Source organism: Canis aureus, chromosome 32 (assembly GCF_053574225.1).
Source record: "Canis aureus isolate CA01 chromosome 32, VMU_Caureus_v.1.0, whole genome shotgun sequence".
Lineage (NCBI taxonomy): Eukaryota > Metazoa > Chordata > Mammalia > Carnivora > Canidae > Canis > Canis aureus.
In genome coordinates, this window is record NC_135642.1 from 20,937,349 (window position 1) to 20,955,797 (window position 18,449).

The following is an 18,449-nucleotide window of genomic DNA, read 5'->3' on the forward strand; positions in this document are numbered from 1 at the left end:
AAGCAACACAAGAAAACTTCATGAATGGATGAAGAATATTATATATATATATGTGTGTGTGTGTATATATATGATGTATATATATATGAATATATATGTATGTATATATATATGAATATTACTCCACCATAGAAAAAGAATGAGATCTTGTCATTTGCAATGACAAAGATGGAGCCAGAGGGTATTATGCTAAGTGAAACAGTCAGAGAAAGACAAATACCATATGATCTCACTCATGTGAAATCTAAAATGCAAAATGAACAAACAAGCAAAAAACAGAATCATAAATACAGAGACCAAAGTGGTGTGGTTGCCAGAAAGAAGGGGGTGAGGGGATGAGTGAAATAGGTGAAGGGGATTAAAAGATTCAAACTTCCAAGTATAAAAAATTCATAGGAGTAAAAAGTTCCACAGAAGGAATATAGTCAATGATATAAGTACTAACATTGTGTGCTGACACTAATCATAATGAGCACTAAGTAATGTATAGATTGTCAAATCACTTTGTTGTATACCTGAAACTAATATAACATTATATGTCAACTACACTTTAATAGAAAAAATAGACAAAACTTTAAAAATAATATTTTTAGGGGCATTTGGGTGGCTCAATCAGTTAAGCATCTGACTCATGATCCTTCAGCTAAGGTCTTGATCTCAGGGTCATGAGTTCAAGCCCTATTTTGGGCTCCATGCTGGGTGTGAAGCCTACTTTAAAAAAGAAAAAGAAAAAATAATAATAACATTTTTTAAGTGAAATGAAAACAATAATAACCAACCTATCTGTTTAAAAAAAAACGCTGAAGAGAAATAGCTTTTTAAAATTAAAAAAAAATAAAAAGGAAAGAAAACTTCCCAGAACTGAAGGACAGATTAAAAGAGCCAAGTGAGTATCCAATAAAATGAGTAGAATCTAGAATTTTAAAACTACACCAGAATGAAACATAAGACTACCCAAAAAAGAGAGAGAGAGACATTGAGAGAAGAAATAATCTATAAGAATAACATTTAACTTGGCAAATAGCAACACTACAAGCTGGAAGACAAAAGATCAGTGCTTTCAAAATTCTCAGAAAAAAAAATATATTGCCTATCTAGAATTCTATATCTGATCAAATTATCAATCAAGTGTACAGTATGAATATTTTCAGACATTCAAATTCTCAAAATAATATACACCCTCCTTTAGGAAGCCACTAGAAAAAGTGTTCCATGCAAAGAGGAGAGTGAGAAGAGAGAGCTGAGGATCCAGGATCCAGGAAAGAGAGGCTAAGGAAGCCCTAGGCCTGGAAAGCAACCAGTCCAGACTGGAGCAGAGGGCTGAAAGGAAGCATAAGAGAACAAAGAAATGAGACCATCTGGTGGATTTCACCGTGAAGAACATAGTTTTTCGAGACTGTTGGATGGAAGAAACACCCGTGAATAGAAACTAAGAAAATGAAGCAAATGAGCAAGTGGCAGTGAATTCCAGGAAAAATTAATTGACTCAAGAATATGGTCAGAGTAAAAAATATATATATATATGGTCAGAGTATATTCCTTGGCTCATCAGTAGTGTATGATGAGCAAAATAATGTGAGCACTGAATATTGAGTTAACCAAAAACTGTGATATTCGAAAAACTGAAGCAAATGATAGAGAGCTTCAACTTCCTCTAGCACAATAGAAAATCAACAAATAGGGGCACCTGGGTGACTCAGTGGTTGAGGGTCTGCCTTTGGCTCAGGTCATGATCCTGGGATCCTGGGATCAAGGTCCACATCAGGCCTCCCCACAGGGAGCCTGCTTCTCCCTCTGCCTGTCTCTGCCTGTCTCTCTGCATCTCTCATAAATAAATAAAATCTTTAAAAGGAAAAAAAAAATGTCTAAAATTGATGAATCAAAAGATAGTAGTATAAGCATATAATTTAGAAGCTGGAGAGAAGAGGAAGGTGCTACAAGAGTGGACAGTGTCTGGCTCCAGGTGGTAGAGGAAAGGCAGAGGATGGAGCAGGCAAGTGGGCTGACAGCACCTGCCATTTAAAAGCCTTTCGATGCTTTGAATGTTAAACTGTGAATGTACCACTCTTTTTTTTTTTTTTTAACTAAAGAAAAGAGCTCTCTCTGCAATCACATAAATTTGGATTTGATTCTTAGAGCAACTACATTGCTACTTGTATGATCTCCAGCACATTATTTGAGACTCTGTTTCCTCAATTGAAGCAAAAAAAAATTTTAAGTAGGCTCCATACCCAGCATGGAGCCCAACGCAGGGCTTAAAGTTACAACCCTGAGATCCAGACCTGAGCTGAGGTCAAGAGTCAGACGCTTAACCAATTGAGCCACCCAGTTGTCCCTGAGGCAAATACTTACATGACCTATCACCTTTTGGCAGGATTTTATAGAAACTCGAGTAAGACGACAAAGGTCAAATGCCTGGCATGGAGCAGTAAGACCCTCAATAAAAGTTTTCTTCTTAGTCTGTTTACCTGCTTCCCATTCCTCACTGGACACCCTGCCCTCTCACCCTGTAGTTATTAAATCCTAGTACAGATTCAAGTCCTCCAGCTTTTTTACATGTGGCTTCTCCCCTCTTTATGTGGAATCAAAGGTTCGGCCTTGGTTAAAGAAAAATAAGTGCGTGATCATTGACCTAAAGGATAGTTCTTTTGAGGAGTGAACTTTGTAATGAGGAAATATGGTTTCTCATATGGGAAGGAAACTTCAAGTCACACCAAATACTCTCAGCCAATGGTGAGCAAAACTTGGGTGAGAACCAGACATCTCAGAAGGTTCTGGGGTCTCCCAGTGTGTGTGCACAAGCACTTGCAGTTTACAGCTTTAATCCCTTCTGCTGGTGTAATAGGATCCCTCAGTTTACAATGAAATGATGAAAACCGAGCTAATGGTATTATGACACAGTCCGGCTAGCTCCCACCCACAGGTGCCAGCTGCACCTGTGAAGCTGGCCTGCTTCTCAGCCGCCCCAGGCACCTGCAGCCTCCCATGCCCTAGCCTCTGCCCTTGGGCTGCTGTCCTGGCTGTTAACTGCCCAACAGAGAACTTGAGGACTTCCCAGTAGAGGTCACTCCTTTTACTGCAGCCATTGCACTGTAGGCAAGCACAGGTGCAGGCACTGCAGATGATACAGAGATATATTTGGTCTCAAGGAATTTACAATCTAATGGGGGAGATAGATGTCCACCACCCATTAGAAAAGAAAATAATCTAAGAAGCTGATTACAGACAGCATATGGGCTTCGTAAGGTCTTAGGTGTACACACTGGAGTGCTACTTTGGAGCTTCTCACATGGGCCTAAGAGCAGGTAAGCCCCAGGTCAGGAGGTTATTTTTAAGCCAAAGTCAGTATTCTTTAAATATTTATGATGTTTTGTTCCTGGAGGTTGCAGTGAGGGTCAGCAGTGTGGGGCCGGGAACAGGGTCTCTGAAAAGCTGACACTTACTAAACACAGTGCCATATAGATGGGTGACCCTGCAATTCAATGTCCAAATGGGGACATTTGAGAGTGAAAGGACTATAATTAATAAACACTTCAGGACAACATGAATTAACCAGGACTGGCCCTGGCAAACCAGACATATGGCCTCCCCACTTACGGGTACCTCGTAATCATTAATAGAATACAGATAGTCTCCAACTTATGCTGGTTAGACCTATGATTTTTTTTACTTTACAATGGTGTGAAAGTGACACACACTCAGTAGAAGCCATATGCTGAGTTTTGAATTTTGATCTTTTTGTCCAGCAATATAGAGTACAATCCTCTCTCATGATGCTGGGTAGCTGCAGTGAGCCACAGCTCCCAGTCAGCCACACGATCACGAGGGTAAACAGCCAATACCCTGAAACCATTCTGCTTCTCGCTTTCAGTACAGTATTCAATCAATTACATGAGGTATTCAATACTGTATCATAAAATAGGCCTTGTGCCAGATGATTTTGCCCAGCCATAGACTTATGTATGTGTTCTGAATACATTTAAGGTATGCTAGGTTAAGCTATAATGTTCAGTAGGTTAGGTGAATTGAAAGCATTTTTGACTGATGACCTTTTTCATTTATGGTGGGTGTATTGGAATGTAATACCATGAGAAATAGAGAAAGATGTATCGATTCAGTGATCTATGGACCTAGGGAGCTGATTAAGAGAATAGGTTCCCACTCAGTCAGAACGTCTAGGTTCATGAAGTTTTAAAGGCTTCTCAGGGACCTCTCCTGAACACCCTGATTAAGAATACTTGCATGAGACTCCTGGGCTCTACACATTTCCTTCTCAGAAAGGCCACACAAGGGGCCCAGTTTTTACGAGTGACCAGTATCTGTCCATCTCATTGGTTAGGACTCCTGAAGAAGCTTCACCACCTTAGTTTCAACCAAGGAGCTACTCAAAAATGAAATGCATATGCACTGCTCCCCTGACCCGTTGCCTCCTCTGGCAGGGAACTCAGTTCAAGCTTTGTTTTGGTTTAGTTTTGAACTGTCATATCAAAGGCTCTCCCCTTACCAAAGAACCACCAGTCTCCCTATTACAGCAGCTCTTTTCAAAGAGGAACTCTTACTCTAAAATAACTTCATAGTGATTTCACAGAATAGGAAATAATGTAAAAAATGCTCTTCAGAACATTTGTCCTTATAAGCAAATTGCTGTTCAATCAAAGAAATTCACACTTGATATGAGAGTCCTAGTTACCAAGCACCTCTACCTGTTCCATTCTGTTTCCTGCTAAAGATCATAGAATTACAAGAGTTTCAAGTTAAAATTATACTTGGGGTACCTGGGTGGCTCGGTTCATTAAGGGTCTGCCTTCGGCTTAGGTCATGATCCCAGGGTCCTGGGATCAAGCCCCACATGGAGCTCTCTGCTCAGCAGGGAGCCTGTTTCTCCCTCTCCCTGCCACTCCCCCTGCTTGTGCTCTCTCTATCAAATAAATGAAATCTTTAAAAAATAAAATATAATTATACTTATTTACCTTTCTCTCCCACTAGACTGTAATCTCCTAGAGGACATAAATTGCCTTATTAATATAAAATATCATTTAAATTACCATAGATTTGGACATATTTGCGGGGGCCTCATAAGTGATTGTGGTTAAATGGAGAGCAGCCTGGTCCTAATTCCACCTCTGTTGGTGACACAAGCTCTCCTTCCAGTTCTTACACTCAAAACAATTTTTCCTTGGCGATTTTTATTTATAGCAAAGCATATTCCTCCCAGGCCACCTGAGGCAGCTGGGAGCCAGCTTCCTCTCTCTCTTCCCTTTCCCAATCCCACTGGGACAGTTTCATTGCCATGGTTCAGCATTACCTGGTTCTGTGACCTCAGGGTCTTATCTGCTAAATGAGGGCTTGATCAAGAGTCTTCTCCTCCAATCCCCTGAGGCCCTAACAGTAATGACTCTGTAGAAAATCATCCTCTTTCTCCCTGTGTTGTTGTTCCTTGTTTTCTGCTTCTTTGTCAAGTGAATATTGCTGCTTCAGAGTGTCAATCTTTGATAGAGATCTTTCCCATATGGTCCCTCCTTTCTGGCAATTCATTGAGATTCGCCAGTCCCATCAAGAAAGCAATCAGTACATTATTCTAGCTTCAGACTGAATATAGATTAAATGCTGGCATCACTTAGTTCTATAAAATTATCTCACCCTGCCTTTTAAAATTCAAAACAGGAAAAGCCAAGCCTTTTGGTTATTAAATCAGAGTCCTAACTGCTAGCCCAAGCTAGGTCAGCTGGTGGGGAGGAGGCATTATGTGCGTGAGTAACAGAAAAGGTGAACTCATAAGCAACATAAGTATATGGAAATGTAAAGGCAATTACTAGTATATAAGTACAGTCTCCAGAGTGGTTTTAATTTGGTCTCTCCTCCGACCACAGAAACCCAATGATCGTGTCCATAAAGTGAGATTGGCGATAGGAAATGGCTTGCGAGAGGATGTGTGGAGGGAATTCATCAGGAGATTTGGAGACATTTGTATTTATGAATTATACGCTGCCACAGAAGGCAATATTGCCTTTATGAATTATACAAGAAAAATTGGGGCCGTTGGGAGAATAAACTACCTACAGAAGGTAAGTCCGAAAGACGAAGCATATGTAGCCAGTTTTCAGAATATGGAGACTTCTTAAAAGCTGTGTCATGATGATGTTATTAGAATTTCATGCTGCATCAGAGCCATGGCCAATCCGTGTAACCATGAGAGAGGTCTGCTCATTCTCTATGACATGAGCACAAAATGACAGGGCCCTTTAACTTAAAATCTTAATTTCTCTTAATAACAACCTATTATGCCTTTGCTGTCTGCAACCTATGTGAGGTCTCCTGATGCCATTTCTACATACAACAGAACACCAGAAGGCTACTAGTTCCGTAAGTTCACCACACACTGTGAAATGTGGTATTTCTCTTTCATCGTTCTGTGTGTCACAATCACCTGGGGAACTTTTTATGTAGAGGAGAGCAGGGTGCCATCCCCTTGAGCTTTGGATCCAGTTGTTCTGAGGCAGGGCACAGGCATCAGTGCTTTTCAAACGCTGTGGCCCCATTATTAGGAACCACAGTTTAAACCTTCAAGAGAACTAGAAGACTATGTTGTGCTATGTTTTAAGACCTCACAAATGTTTGTGTTTGCCTGAGAACTCCACTAGAAAGATATTTCCCAATTTTAAGCCAGCTCATGTAGCAGTCTCTTTTCCCTTTCAGGCATTTATTGCCTGGAGTCTCCGTATAATCTCTTTGCCTTTTTTGTGTGTTTGAGCAGTCAGTCTCCTGGGTGATTTTCAAAATTCCAGGAACATTCGGTAAAGGCTGAGCCTCCCCTGGCTTGAGCAATCATTGCTGTCATTATGCCACTGGCAGCCCTTCCTGCCTGACCATGAACAGATACACCAAAGGTCCCAGGCAACTTGTGTCCCCAGGACACTGATGGGCTGAGTACAAAATATAGTTATCTGTGTGCAGAAGAATTCTGCCTTGAGACATCAAATTTTGGCACCTTGTATACTAATTGAGTGACCTTGAGCAAGTCACTTATTGTTCCTTAGGCCTCCATTTCATTGTTTGTAAAACAGAGAGAAAAAGAGAAAATGTAGAGCCCAGTGCCTGACACAAACTGTACAATAAGGGAGAAGGATTATTGAAAGAACCCAGTTAGGGGCACCTGGATGACTCAATGGTTGAGCATTTGCCTTTGGCTCAGGTCATGATCCCAGGGTCCTGGGATCGAGTCCCGCATTGTGCTCTCCACAGGGAGCCTGTTTCTCCCTCTGCCTATGTCTCTGCCTCTCTCTCTGTGTCTGCCATGAGTAAATAAATAAAATCAGAAAGAAAGAAAGAGAAAGAAAGAAAGAAAGAAAGAAAGAAAGAAAGAAAGAAAGAAAGAAAGAAAGAAATTAAATAACAGGAAAAAAATCCTTAAAGGATATAGCCCAATGCCTGTCCTATAATATCCATGAATAATTATTAGCTATAGTGATTATTATCATCCCATTTGTTACATTCTGGCCTTATCTCAAGGCATTCTGAAGCCCAAGGAAACACTCTGACAGTGACAGCTAAACATCAGCTACACAGGTCCTGCCACTGTCCTCCACACCTGTACCATCCAGTGTACTAGCCACTAGCTACATGTGGCCATATATATTTACATTATGTAAATGAAATTCTTAATTCGGTTCTTCTTTCATGCTAGCCATATTTCAAATGCTCAGTAGCTGCGTGTGTTTAGTGACTACCATGTTGGGCAGTATAGATGTAGAACGTTTCCGTTATCACAAAAAAATTGTACTGGGCAGCGCTTGCTACAGGCCGAGAATCTATTGCTTACTCCCCACTGGAACCATGGCTGATAAGGTCAGTCTTTAGATAGTTTCAGTTCAACTTGCACCAGCTCAAACTGTGGGGACCCAGGTCTAATGCAGTTCAGGACAAGAAAGGGTAGAAAGCTGAGTTGATTGAGACACAGTACAAGATAATCTATGTTATTACTATTGACCCTCAAAAAGACAAGTCACAAGGAAACTTCTGTTTTACACTAAATCTGACAACCTTAGAAGTTGGTGCTATATGTTACTAGTTCTTTGCTTCTCATCCATTCATTGCCATGTCTTATTGTCAGTTTTTCTGCTTTAAACAAGAAAATATTTTTTAACTAAAAAAAAAAAAAAAGGCAGGGGAAGAAGATGCCCCTGCAGCTGATGTGGAAAGAAGCGTTAGTTATTACCTCCAAATTTTTTTACCTTGCAAATAAACAAGATCTAACATTGGCTGACTGTGAATGCTGCTTGCTTTGTAATGGCTGTCTGCTACAATTAAAATGTATGATTGGTTAATTTATCATATAGACTTAAATATAAGTTTGAAATGGACACAGTCTTCCTGGCTAAGAATTACTTCTAAATACTGCCATACTTAGTAGAGAAAATAATAGTAGAGAATATTAATAGAGAAAATACACTCACTACTCTTACTGAACTACATAAATTTATTTTTTTAAATGAACTACATAAATTTAAATTCTTATACCATTGAAATGTATATGTGAAATATGGTGGAGTTTTAATCATTTTATAGCCATGGGCATGAAATAATTATACCACTGAACTTTAAATATATTGGAAAACTTATGGAAACGTGAAACAGAGGCATACAGGTTTTTAAAACCCGCTTATGATACGCCTACCCAATCACTTATATGAGAGTGATTTTACTTTTTAGTGTATTTTTAGAGACTTTTTGGGGTATTGGAAATGTTTTATTTCTTGGTCTGGATGGTAGTGACATGGATGTGTCCATGTATAATTTTATCAAGTTGGGCATTTAAGATATGTGTACTTTTGTACTCCGTATATATGCTATATCACAATAAAAAGGAAAATATGTGAAGGAATTTATATTTAAAATGATATAAAATGATTTAAATGATTTAATGATTTAAAATGAGCCCCTGAGTGGCTCAGTCAGTCAAGCATCTACCTTCTGCTCAGGTCATGATCCCAGAGTCCTGGGATCGAGCCCCGCTTAGGCTCGCTGCTCAGCGGAGAGCCTGCTTTTCCCTACCCCTGCTCGTGTGTGCATGCACTCTCTATCTCTCCCTCTCTCTTTCATAAATAAAATAGTTAAAAATAAATAAATAAAATGATATGTTTTAATTTTGCTAGAAAGTCATATCTTATGATCTAATTAAATATGATGTGGAGAAAGATGAACCTGTGCGAGATGGAAATGGATATTGCATCAAAGTTTCCAAAGGTATGGGAGAGTTTTGTTCTGAATGTTGCCACTATACATAGAAAATGAGATCAATATTGTGTCAGCTTTGTAAATGATTCATAATAAAAGTAACTGAAAATACAACTTGAACAACATTGCACTACATTTTTCTGAGGGTATTTTAATTACAAAGAAAGTCTTTAATTTTTTCATTGTTGAAGATAGACTTAGTACCAGCCCCTGTAAGGTTAAAAAATGGTATTTGGAGCAGGTTTAAGGGCCATGTGGGAAGATGTCCATTTTTTAGTACATGGCAACAGTTTTAAGAGTATGCTAATAATAAAATCTGTCTACTGCTAGCACATAAAATAACAATGTACTTTCTTCTGTCAGGTGAAGTTGGACTCCTTGTTTGCAAAATCACACAACTTACACCCTTTAGTGGCTATGCTGGAGCAGCTAGTCAGACTGAGAAGAAAAAACTGAGAGATGTCTTTAAGAAAGGAGACCTCTATCTCAATAGTGGAGATCTCTTAAAGATTGACCATGAAAATTTCATCTACTTCCATGACAGAGTTGGAGATACTTTCCGGTTGGTTTCTTCGAATTATTGAACCAAAAACAAACACATGCACAATTTGGCTTACTCCTAAATTGGAATTGCATTCTACTTTGGCTATGATGCTCCATTTCCTTCTATCTCTTGGCACACCAGTTCAGCCTTCTGTATTCCCAGAAAATAAGGAACAAAACACAGGAAATGTCACTCTGCAATGCACAGATACCTTAGTTGAGCAACACCAGATGAGAAAAAGGCAGAAAACCTGTGCCCAATTTTTGGTAGCCTAACAGTCCATCCAATTTCTCTCATTTATCCTCAGTTATTACCAGACAGTCATAGAACAGCCAGGGATTTTCACACTGTTTCCAATCATGGGGCCTTTCTTCAGATAAAGTCAAATGCAAACTAAAGTTGAACTGATCTAGTTGAACAGGAGGTGATGGGTAGGGGTTCTGAGCCCACATGTTTTCCTCCCTCCCACTCTCCATCCCTAACCAGGTGGTCTCCTACAGAAATCTAAGTCAGCACCATGAATTTTGAAAGTCATTATCCTAAGACTATAAAAGTAAATCCCAACAACAGCATGGTCCTCCAGCCTCATGACTCTTTGGTTGAATCAGATTCCTTCCTGTGTAATCTCCCTGAGGCCAGGCCCTATGCCAGCTGGTTCCCTAGCACCAGCACCACCACCTAGCACAGTGCTTGACATGCATGATTACTCTTTGCATGAATGAATGAGGAAAGGATAGAAGCTGTCTGGCTATAGTAGGAAGAGCAAGAATATGAATGTGGAAAACCAAGCTCCTAGGCTTGCCTCTACTCCTGACCAGCTGTGCTATTAAGGCAGGTAACCCTTCTTAACCCCAATCCCTTCACCCATGAAATCAGGGTTTCCAGTAGTCCTCAGGGTTCCATGACTCAGGATCCATACCGTGATTTTATGCTACCTTCATGTTACTAAAAAGATAAATCTGGGAAATCTAAAGAATTTTTAAACATAAGACAAATTTTAACTCTTTATTAGGTGGACAGGTAGCAATTGCTTGGGCACTAACATTATAATCTCCCTGCAAATAAAGTATATCTCCTAGGAAAGGCTTTCCCATTGCCATGAGACCCTGAAATACAAGGATGAAATTCTATTAAATTGAAATAAATAGCAACCAAAGTTAGTAAGGAAAGTGAGCGATCTAAACACAACAAAAACTCATAGAGATTTATTTTTCATCTCCTGGGCCTTTCTTCAGCCAAACCTGTATTTCAACGTGAGAACAACATCATTCTTTGTATCATGTTTCATGTCATGAGATTGGAATTTCACATTTTATTATTTAGTCCTAGGCCTTTGTTTTTTGTGTCTCAAACAGGATCCCTCTCCCACGACTATGTTGAGTGGACTTGGGGCAAGAGATGGGAAAATGAGTGCAGATACCCTACAGAGGTCTGGGGGAAACACCACCTGCTCTGTCATCACAGCCTGGGCTGGGGACCAGCAGGAACTTGCACTAACTTTGCCTTTTCTTCCAGCTGGAAAGGGGAAAATGTGGCCACCACTGAAGTCGCTGATATAGTCGGACTGGTAGATTTTGTCCAAGAAGTAAATGTTTACGGAGTGTCTGTGCCAGGTATGCATAAAATATCTTATGTCTATGCCTAAACCCATATAGTAACTGAACATAATTTTAAACCCAGGGCAAAGCTTGTCATCGCTCTTGCCTGCCAGCTAGATTGTCAAACAACTCTTTCAGCCACCTGGAAGTAAAGGATTGATGTCTGGTTTACATTCCATTATAAATCAGCCAAGTCAGTACATCTAAACCTGGCCTTCTTCTGTGGTTCAGTTCCCCAGCTGTTCTTGGGCTCTCAGACAACCCAGATCTCTCCAAGATGCAGGGTCCCACGATGCATTTAGTATACCTCGGGAAAAAATATGTCAGGCTTGACAGCTGGGAAATGGTACTTGGCCTCTGAATTGGGAGTCACAAATAAAAACAAGTATAGTTGCTAGGAGAAAAAAACTGAAAAGGAGCTGACTTGCCCAAATTTCTTTTAAAACCTGTGCTTGACCCCAGCCTACCCCAGTGAGCTTCAGAATCATCACATGGTGTCACCAAGCCTTCATCTGCAGATCCACTTGCCAGCAGAGTGGGGAGTGCTAAGGTCTGACTTTGAGTCCTGCTGGCTGTTTGACTTCAGGCAAATCACTAAAATTAGGGGTAATACCAGCCCTGCACTTGAGATTGTCAAGAAAACTTGTTCAATTACATAAATACTAAACACATATTTACCAGATATATACCTGAGTGTTGTCATGAGAAGAAATTATTTTAATTATACATGACAGAGGATTAAAACATCCAAATCACTGTCTAAATATAGGTACTACTGGATATTATTAGTACTCAGTATTTGGAATTCTCACCTATTTTCAAAACAGAAATCTCAAAGTCTCTCTTTCCTGAGTTGTGATGGTTTCACATGACCTTGTGCTTTTATTTCTTAAAGAATATTTGAGACTTTCTTTGCCTGTTCCTCTCCTACCCTATGATGATAGCACAATAGAAAGTTCAGCCACAGGACACCTTGGTGGCTCAGTGGTTGAGTGTCTGCCTTTGGCTCAGGTCATGATCCCAGGGTCCTGGGATTGAGTCCCACATCGGGCTCCCCACAGGGGGGCTGCTTCTCCCTCTGCCTGTGTCTCTGCCTCTCTCTCTGTGTGTCTCTCATGAATAAATAAAATCAGAAAGAAAGAAAAGAAAGAAAGAAGAAAGAAAGAAAAAGAAAGAAAGAAAGAAAGAAAGAAAGAAAGAAAGAAAAGAAAAAGAAAGAAAGAAGAAAGAAAGAAAGAAAGAAAAAGAAAGAAAGAAAGAAAGAAAGAAAGAAAGAAAGAAAGAAAGAAAGAAAGAAAGAGAAAGAGGAAAGGAAAGGAAAGGAAAGGAAAGGAAAGGAAAGGAAAGGAAAGGAAAGGAAAGGAAAGGAAAGGAAAAGAAAAGCCACATCTCAGGTCACAGAGTGTGAGGGGTACAGAATGCTTCTTGTGTTGGAATTTGGGCTGAATTAACACAAGGGCACATGTCGTGGTTGTCAGCCATCATAGCATGCTGGCCTTTCACAAGGCCCCACCTGAAATCCTGCGTGCACTTCTAAATGCTGAATTTTGGTAACAACACAAAAGGGTGGGTATGAGAAAGTGAGAGAATCTGGAGGAATGGAATGGAAGGATCAAACCCAGTGCTCTTCAGGGTGGGGTCCTTGGACCAGTAGCAGCATCACTCAAGAGCTTGTTAACAATGTGATTTCTCAGGCCGAACTTGAACCTACTTACTGAATCAGAATCTCTGGGGTGAGGCCTGGGGAGCTGTGTTTTAATAAACCCTCCAGTGATTCTTAAAAACAATGAAATCTGATTTGGGGCTAATAAAAATGTTCTAGAACTAGATATGGGTGATAGTTGTAGGATGTTTTGAATGTACGAAATGCCACTGAATTGTACACTTTAAAACGATTAAGATGATCAATTTTATGTGTTACCACAGTTTTTAAAAAAATACTAAAGTCAAAAAATAATAAATAAAAAATAAATAAATAAATAAATAAATAAAACTAAAGTCTGAGAAGCACTGAAGCCTCATCTGGCCAACCATCAGAATCGTCTGAGAAACTTTTAAGTTTCTATTTAAATTCCAATTAGTGAACGCACAGCATAGTATGAGTCTCAAGTGTACAATATAGTGAATCAACGAGAAACTTTTTAAAGCCCAGATCTAATGGATCAGAACCTCTGGGGTTTGGGACTCAGACTCTTCCTGTCTTCTTTTAATCCCCAAGCGATTCTAACAGCCAGTAAGATTTGGGAGTCACCGATCTAGAACAAAAAGAAGAGGAAGCTAACGGTTTTCAAAAGATTGTAAGAAGTCAGGTAGAACAAGGAGCAGGTGTGCAACATCAGAGAACAAAATTTAGCCTGAGACATCCCCTACAACCAGAGACTAACAACAGAGAAGGCTCCCTCCTGAGGAGGGGAATGCCCAACAGCTGGGGTGTGTAAAGGAGCTGAATGTCCATGTGAGATCCTGTGAGAATTCTTTTAGCATTGAAATATTAGAGATGAACTTTCAGATTCTGTGATTCTCAATGCCACACCTGCTGCTGGCTGCCCTGCCAGGCACTCAGCCAGCCCCATTCCAGTGAAATGTGGCAGGTCTATCTAGAATAAGCCAGTCTACCAAAGTGGTTCTCAGTAGCAGACAGCTCAGCAAGACCTTCACACATTTCAACTTTGAACCAGGAAGGTACTCCAAAGTTTGGGTCCAGTTAACTTCTATTAGGTGTCACAACAGAGCTTCCCAACTACTCTCTAGAACATTTTGTTCTCAACAGAACTTTATGCAAGGATGAAAATGTTCTATGTCTGCACTGTCCAGTATGGTAGCCAGTAACCACCACATGGCTGCTAAGCACTTCAAATGTGGCTAGTGCAACTGAGGAATTGAATTTTTTATTAGATTTTAGTATAATTAATTTTAATAGCCAAATGTAACCAGTGGCTACCACCCTGGACAGTGCAGCTCTAGAGAGACTCTGGCCAGAACAACTGTAAACTGGAACCTTCTTCCCTCTGGAGCTGAACTAGTCCTAAACCAAGCCTTGGGACCCGGGGCAGAGACCTGAGACCCAACTGGCCTATTGGTCTCTCAGTTGGGCATTGCCTCTGTCAGAGCAAGAGGCAATGAGCCAGTCAGTGCCGAAGATTTCCGTTGCATCAGCCTCTGCCTTGATTTTAAAAGAAGCTTATTAGAGACATTTGAAGTTCCTGAGATGGGTGCTTTCGAGAGAGCTACCAAGGACCCCTAGAGAAAGAGGGCCCAGGGCCCTGCCTCTCTCCTTCAGATAAGAGGCAAATTGTATAGAGGTGCATTTCCTTTCTTTTAATGTTTCCTCTGGTTTCCTTTCTTCTTTAGAGCCACGGGTAAACACACCAACACCATGGGAGAGGTTACGAAATTAGGGGCCCAAGTGACATAGGACCGCTCCTTCCGCTCTCTGATTACAGCTAAGTAGTTCAGGAAAGCAGACCTAGCCTCCCGCTGGGTGTGCTGGCTCAGGTAGATGTCTTAATACCTAATTACCACCATTCTTACAAGAAAACAGTGTAGTAATTGTTCTAAACTCCTCCCCACTTACATTGCTTCCTGATGGGAAGGAAAAAGCTGCCCAATCTTCTCTCTCAGTGAAGACACAGCCTCTTTGGAAATAAAGCTTATCAATGGGAAGGTCCACAGCAGTTCACCCTTGCACCTTCTGTCACCCTCCCACCCACAGCTTCTCTGAAATGCAGAGAGGCTAACCTATCAAAAATCTTGATTAAATAGGGCACCTGGGTGGCTCAGTCAGTTAAGCCTCTGCCTCCACTCAGATCATGATCCCAGGGTTCTGGGATCAAGTCCCACATCGGGTGCCTTGCTCAGCAGGGAGCCTGCTTCTCCCTCTCCCTCTGCTGCTCCTCCTGCTTGTGCTCTCTTGAGCCCTATGTCAAATAAATAAAATCTTTAAAAAAAAAAAAAAAAGAAGGATGACAGCTACAAGCCCAGGGCTGGGACTCAATCCAGTTTTTGACTCTGCCTATTATTTGCTGTGTGAACTTGAACAAATACCTTAATGTCTTTAAGCCTCAGGTTTTTCATCTGTAAAATACAGAGATAACATTTCTATCTCTTCATAATGCTGTTGTGAGAGTTAAGAGGGATAGTCCATAAAACACATTTAGTATAGGGTCTGACATATAATAAAGATTTCATTGGGGTCCCTGTGTGGCACAGTCCATTGAGCATCCACGTCTTGGTTACAGCTCAGGTCACAATCTCAGGGTCTTGAGATCAAGGCCGAGTTGGGCTCCCAGCTCAGCGAGGCATCTGCTAAAGTTTCTCTCTCCCTCCCCCTCAGCCCCTCCCCACTCACTCTCTCTCTAAAGGGAGTAAAGAAATCTTTAAAACAAAAAATTTAATCAGTATATAGCTCTTGCTCTTGTTGTTATATTTACTTTAGAATAACTTCAACATATATCTGAAATAAAAATTCCAACTACCCAAAAGAAACCCATGTTAAAACGTTCTCAGTCCCCTCTCCTTTGAGCTAAGAAAGCATCATAAATAGGGATCCCTAGGTGGTGCAGCGGTTTGGTGCCTGCCTTTGGCCCAGGGCGTGATCCTGGAGACCCGGGATCGAATCCCACGTCAGGCTCCCGATGCAGGGAGCCTGCTTCTCCCTCTGCCTGTCTCTGTCTCTGTCTCTCTCTCTCTCTCTGTCTGTGTGACTATCATAAATAAATTTTTTTAAAAAAAGCATCATAAATAGTACAACACATCTAATGTTTTCTCACTTTATTTCTAGGTCATGAGGGTCGAATTGGCATGGCCTCGATCAAAATGAAGGAAAACTGTGAATTTGATGGAAAGAAGATCTTTCACCATGTTGCCGATTACCTGCCCACTTATGCAAGGCCCCGGTTTCTAAGAATACAGGTGAGACTTCTTGCTGTCGAGTTCAATTCTCTTCTCTCTTGGAGACTGCTGTCTCTTGGGGAACAACTCCCTTCTACCATGGTGACCATATTAGCCAACTTTTCACTACCCCTAACCTGGAAGCTCAACAAGGAAGCAGAAACATCAGACGATACAACTAGCAGAAGCCAAATCCCTTTCCCCCTAAAACGACAGACCAGTTCATTCAGCAGCAGTAATTAGCAAATAGCTCACAAAGTCTGTGTTTGATGAGATATGACCAACACTGAAAATAGAAATGCTCCGACTTTCCTATTTGTTGTTTCCAGTTTTAAAGAATGGAAAAATCCACTGACGTCCTACATCTTTCCACTGTGTGAAATTTAATTGGGCATCATTAGCCGGTTGGAACTATCAAAGGCTTAACTACACCACCAGAGGGATGTCTTTTTGTTTTTTTTTCTTTCTCAAGCATTAACCCATTGGTTAGCTTAACACTCTCACTTCTGGACTATGAGCTCTATGATTCTGTAGCCGAAGAGTTGAGCAAAGAAATGTTAGATTTATCTGCCATGGTGGAAGTTACAAGATTATTTCTGTTGATGTTCATAAAACACTGACATTTGCCTTACGATGAGAATGGTTGAGAGACAGGAAAGCTGAAATACCCTCAGATCATCCATCACCCTCTCAAATGAAGGGGAAAGAAATTGTCTGTGTGTAGATGATCCCTAGTCCCACCCACATAAATCAGGATATTCTAGTAATGCCTGAAGCTCAATAAGCAACTGACTGCTCTGTTCTTCATTTCATGCTCCACAGCCCCTCATGCCCCACAGGTGATTTTAAAGCCCCATGGGTATGAAAAAACTACCTCCACAAAGGTGCCGCCCATCCCCTACCTCCCACCCCCATTGTGGAGCTTCTGTAACCAGGAGGTATTAATATACAGGACTGCCGCTCACAGCTTCCACCTGGGGCAGAGATACCAGTGGGTTGCCAGCCTTCTGCCCCACCCCTGCCCCTTGCCCTGACCCTAATTTGTTTACAAAACACTATGACAATGTGGGTTGTTTGCTGTTTTTCAGGACACCATTGCGATCACTGGAACTTTTAAACACCGAAAAGTGACCCTTGTGGAGGAAGGCTTTAATCCTGCAGTCATCAAAGATGCCTTATATTTCTTGGATGACAAAGCAGAAATGTATGTGCCTATGACCGAGGACATTTACAATGCCATAAATAATAAAGCTCTGAAACTGTGAGTATTCCTAAAAGGATAACTCACGTTTCCAGAAAGAAACCGAATGAACCTAGTACAGCCACTTGATGTAATCCAACTTTAATTTGATTGAAGACTGTGAGATGCAATTATTTATGCATTCTGATGAGGGAAGCTTTCTAAAATTACACCTGAACCTTTACATGTGAAAATATTTAGAAATAAATATTTTTTGATTTGTACCTACCGTTTCTTATTTGCAGACCAAGCTTGTTAGAGGGTGCATTATTTTTTAAGTATATAATAAAATAGATGAATGCCAACAGATGAGATAGTATTGCCTCTTTCCTGACTTTAAATGCAAATCCTGAGCCTCATTGGCAATTTTTCACACGTGCCCTAATTCATAATGATAATGGCATTCTAGGTTTAAAAAAATGTCAAGAAATTGAAAGGTGAAGGGGCTGGATCACTAATGAACAGTCCAATGGAAATCCAGCTCCAGTTGAGGTCAACTCTCCCCTCCTAATAGCACCCTGGCCACTGTCCACACATTGCTTTCTCCAGCAGATAAGAACGCCACCTAGCGTCTTTGAAGGAGCCTAAGCCAACAGCATCAGAATTCTATACATAGAAGGTGTTAGTAGATATTTTTTAACTACATCAAGGATTGTACACTCAGATGTCTTCAGGATTCACGTTAGTAATGCAGATGAGAGAAATAGGTCACGAATGTAGCAAACTTGAGGGCAGCCACTGCTTATCTTCAGCTGGCTGATTATTGTCATGTGAGAATACAGCTCAAATACTTCTAAGATCTGATTATTTAGAAAACAGAAACCCCTATATTTGTGTGAATCTCCCAATTTTTTAAACGCGAAGTATCCAATTTCATAAGACTTCCACTTAGCCAAACAAAATATATCCGTGGACCAGAGAAGTCCTAGATCTCTAGTTAGTC

The 18,449-nt window shown here is 40.7% G+C and overlaps 1 protein-coding gene across 1 annotated transcript in view; it reads left to right on the forward strand.

Moving 5' to 3' along the window:
- The window catches only part of SLC27A2 (solute carrier family 27 member 2), a 40,659-nt gene extending 22,929 nt beyond the window's left edge, over positions 1-17,730 (forward strand). The window contains exons 5-10 of the mRNA XM_077881058.1: positions 5,871-6,065; positions 9,153-9,243; positions 9,598-9,796; positions 11,294-11,391; positions 16,157-16,287; positions 17,355-17,730. Coding sequence (XP_077737184.1) covers positions 5,871-6,065; positions 9,153-9,243; positions 9,598-9,796; positions 11,294-11,391; positions 16,157-16,287; positions 17,355-17,531 — 891 coding nt within the window. The 3' untranslated portion in view covers positions 17,532-17,730. The remainder of the gene's footprint in view (positions 1-5,870; positions 6,066-9,152; positions 9,244-9,597; positions 9,797-11,293; positions 11,392-16,156; positions 16,288-17,354) is intronic.
- The last annotated feature ends 719 nt before the right edge of the window (positions 17,731-18,449 follow it).